The sequence below is a fragment of the Anarrhichthys ocellatus genome, unplaced genomic scaffold, assembly GCF_004355925.1.
Source record: "Anarrhichthys ocellatus isolate YVR2014 unplaced genomic scaffold, GSC_Weel_1.0 scaffold24, whole genome shotgun sequence".
In the NCBI taxonomy this organism is placed as follows: domain Eukaryota; kingdom Metazoa; phylum Chordata; class Actinopteri; order Perciformes; family Anarhichadidae; genus Anarrhichthys; species Anarrhichthys ocellatus.
In genome coordinates, this window is record NW_022280054.1 from 11,906,154 (window position 1) to 11,910,149 (window position 3,996).

The window sequence follows — 3,996 nt, forward strand, 5'->3', positions numbered from 1 at the left end:
TGTGTGTGTGTGTGTGTGTGTGTGTGTGTGTGTGTGTGTTTTCAGGTGTGGCCAAAAAGCTACAAATACACAAAACACTTTCTCAGCAGTAGCTCAGATGACACTCTTCTTCACAACAGGTGCAGTGAACTTTACTGAGAGCAACGTTTCAGGCTTTCACTCTTGGTGCTGCATCAGAAAACACATAATTAAAGTATTCATAGCTGCTTCATTTGCTGACCGGACTTCCTGACTGACACCGGACGCTTTCCGCGCACCTCAAACGTTGAGCAGCTGGAACGAGAGATCTTACCAGAAGTCTCTGCATGAAAAGGAGGCGCAACGAGACAAGATGGCTGCCAAATAAAAGAACCGTTCATTACCCGAGAGGGAGAGGGAGGGAGAGCAATCTCCCCCTCTGAAAATCACCAGGCTGAATCCAAGAAAAACCAAAGGCTGTAATTAGACGGAGCCATTACAGCCTCACTTTGAATGCTGCGCGTGTGCGTGTGTGTGTGTGTGTGTGAGAGAGAGGACGTGAGTCAGTGCGTGCCCACGGATAGATGCTGAGAGCAGCTCGATGACATTTCTGTAGGTAGGTGATTAAAGTTGGAAAAGTGTGTGTGTGTGTGTGTGTGTGTGTGTGTGTGTGTGTTTCTGTCCTTCTGACCTACTGTACACATGCCACCTCAACGTCACACATGTGGGATGAGCTGCATTTGTCTTTGGTTACTCTGTGCATGCACAGAAAATGCAAACACACACACACACACACACACACACGAGACTGTCGGCTAAGTTTTCAAAAAGAAAAGTGGATTCAGTATTATACATAAGTCATTTCTTGAGAGAGCTGTTCTGTATTGTTCTGCTCAGAAACAACGACAGAGAGCCAGTGAGTCACTTTGTGTCACACATTCACTTCTGTGCTCTCACAACTTTAACACTGGAGCATCCGGACAGAGTTGGATACTCGTGGTGTTGTTTCTAACCACAGTACCGGCAGTAGATCAGCTAAACTTATCGGAGTTATTCATAACAACACGTGGTATTCACACCCATTCATACAGAGATACCATGCAGGGTCCCACCTGCCCGTGAGGACTAACTAACATTCACACAAGGACTGAAATAGCCGGGGATCGAACCGCCGATATTCTGATTGGAAGACGGCCCGCTCCATCTCTGAGCCACAGCCGACCTGTTCCTAAAAATTCGGGTCGGGACCCAAAAGGTTTTATTAGAGTTCGCTAAATAAATCAGCAGAATTACCTCCAAAGTCTTTTATTTAACATTTATTTTCTGCAGTTCAGCTTTCAGCCACAAGAGGGAGCCTGAATAGTTGTATTGTTCTGATAATTGTGCTTAAAACATTGTATATGTTTTTAATCATAAATGCATAAAACTAATTCGTTACATCTGTTTGGAATAGTTTGTTTCCCGCTTTAAGATAATATGAGTTGATGTGCAGATGAGGAACGCTCATTTGCGCAGATTCTCTTCTCTTTTTTGCCATTTCAAAAAAAATGTATCTCTACTGTTAGGTGAACTCGCAAATGTGTTTATGATAATCACCAACTTTTAACCTTCAGTTTCTGTGTCACTTTAGCTGGTAAGTGTTACGGTAATGTCCAGTAAAGTAGCAGCTAGAGTTTAGGAAAAACAACCTGCAGCCAGCTGCCCATGTGCTCACCTACAGACCTCTGCTTGTTGCTTGTTGTAAAAGGACATTTCATTTCAGCTGAACAGAGCGGCCCGAATAAATAACGGTTCCATAAAGAAAAAGCCAATCTAATCAGAACACAAGCAGCACTCTGCTAAACACAGAGTTCAGCTGGGCTCCAGACTTCTCTCCTTATTGAGAGCCAAAGAGAAACAGGAGGAGGCTTTACATGAAAGGGAAAATATACAACTCCTTTCTTTCCCCCTGAGGCCGACAGTGCAGCGGCTTGGTTCCGATACTTTCCATCACAATGACTTTTTATTATGCTTTAGGGGCGGGGCTACCTTGTGATTGACAGGTCGCTACCCGGTCTGGGAGTCTGACGTGTTTTCGGCAGACACCTTTAACCCTTTACAGCATGTGTGTGTTTTCACTTCATGAAAGTTAATTGTAACATTTTGGGTCGCCTAAAAATTTGTTATTTTTCAGCGTTCGGTTGTACTTGGCTCCGCCCTCTCGTGTCACTTCTGGATGGCAACGTCCAAAAAACCAAAATAGTGACAGCCAAAATGCCCCATCATTCAGTGACCTACAGCATTAAGAGGAACACTGAGTATGAAGATATAAGCTCCTACACACAGTGCATTTTAAATGAATCTCATCAGCTCCGTCACTCAGAGATATCTCATCAAAGAGGAACTTTAAATGGCCTAACTTTGTAACACAGTGAGGCCGCCTTCCAACTTTTTACTCAACACGCTCTCCTTTTGTTCTTTTACCAGAGACGAGCGGAGATGGGCTCTGATCCAACACCGTCCCATTAGCCCGGGTCCAGCATTAAAGAGCGAAACCCTCCCATTTAGAAAACCTTCATGTTCAATTCTCTCCTCATGACCTTCCTTCATCTTTAATGCTACTGCAGCCACCTGCAGCGTACTGTACGAGTGGATCTGCACACAACGCACAACCCACAACTTCTCTGGGTTGTTCTGTCCTACCTTCATGACGATGAAGAGGACCAGGGTGACGAAGACGTTGACCTGCGGGTGTTTCCAGGCGTCGGAGTGTCCGATGTAGTCGAACTCCTCGGCGATGCCCTGTTTGGCCCACGTCCGGTTGTCCAGCAGCGTCACCAGAGACTCCTTCTGGGTCAGCTGAAGGCCACAGGGAGGGACATCGTCAACATGTGCAAACATGGGAAGGGGGGGCTGTTTTGTAGGATTTACTTTCTTTTTCCTATTTCAGCTAAAGGGTAACGCCACCGAAATGAAGAATTCCAATAGCTGCTCTCTCTCAAAGCCAGAAACCAAAGAAGGAAGTCATGGAGTATGAAGTCTGGAGCTGCTCTACAGACAATGAATGGGAGGTTTTTGGGAGTTGGAAGAGATTCATTCATGTTTGATAATATTTTTGGGCCGTCTTAGACCAGAGGAATAACTAGTGAATATATATGAACATGGAGTATGAATTTTGAAAATAGGTGTAGCTCCATTGAGTCAGCTTATTCGTTGCTTTGGCCCAGGGGCGTAAAGAAATCCACGGGGGGGGCATTTAAAAAGTGTATATTTGTTCCCTTCTTCACTTACAGATTCAGGTTGATTAACTCTCTGTGGCCTTTTATTTTAACATCTCTGTCAACTGAATCTCTGTTATGGAATACTGTAATAAAAACACCATTACATCTGACTCATGGCCCACCATCCCCTCCATAAGCACTGTATGTTCAGCAAGGGGCTCCAAACTGAGCCAGAGACTTGCAGTTAATATGTGCTAATCTCTGTTCCTGTGCCTATGAATTCATTTTACTCTGACATGTGACTTGATGTAGGATGATCACCCCCTTTAAACTGCGACAAAACCCTCCGTGCTTCCGACTCAAGATGCAAATGTAATGCATGTATATGGAAATAAAAATCCTTCAAATACACTTCAAGAAGGTTGAAAGTGCCCAGAGAGACGTCACTGAGGATGTTAGATAGCAGACGGGGAGGCGTGAGAGCCGGGATGGCTGTCGCCGCTGTCACAGCTCTGACGGCTGAGGGTCTGAGAGCGAGACACCGAGAGTTAAGACACCCAATCTGGAGTGTTTTAAGAGGAGTGGGTCAGTGTGGGCCGAGGCCTGACTCACCCTCCCATTAGGGAGGCAGGTAGAGGTGTGTGTGTGTGTGTGTGTGTGTGTGTGTGTGTGTGTGTGTGTGTGTGTGTGTGTGTGTGTGTGGCTGCACAGGATAGACGTGAACTTTAATCAGGCCGTTATGAAACAACATAATGATCTTAAACGCGTCGATGACACAGCTGCTCTGTGAAGCAGTGAAAGGACCCAAACCACAACAGCATGCAGTGAATATAGAAAT

The 3,996-nt window shown here is 45.3% G+C and overlaps 1 protein-coding gene across 10 annotated transcripts in view; it reads right to left on the reverse strand.

Annotated features, from left to right (window-relative positions):
• LOC116390797 (chloride channel protein 2) overlaps window positions 1-3,996 on the reverse strand; it is a 140,320-nt gene that overhangs the window by 46,967 nt on the left and 89,357 nt on the right. For all 10 annotated transcript variants that reach the window (XM_031860857.1, XM_031860859.1, XM_031860856.1 and 7 more), the window contains one exon: window positions 2,641-2,796. In XM_031860857.1, coding sequence (XP_031716717.1) covers window positions 2,641-2,796 — 156 coding nt within the window. The remainder of the gene's footprint in view (window positions 1-2,640; window positions 2,797-3,996) is intronic.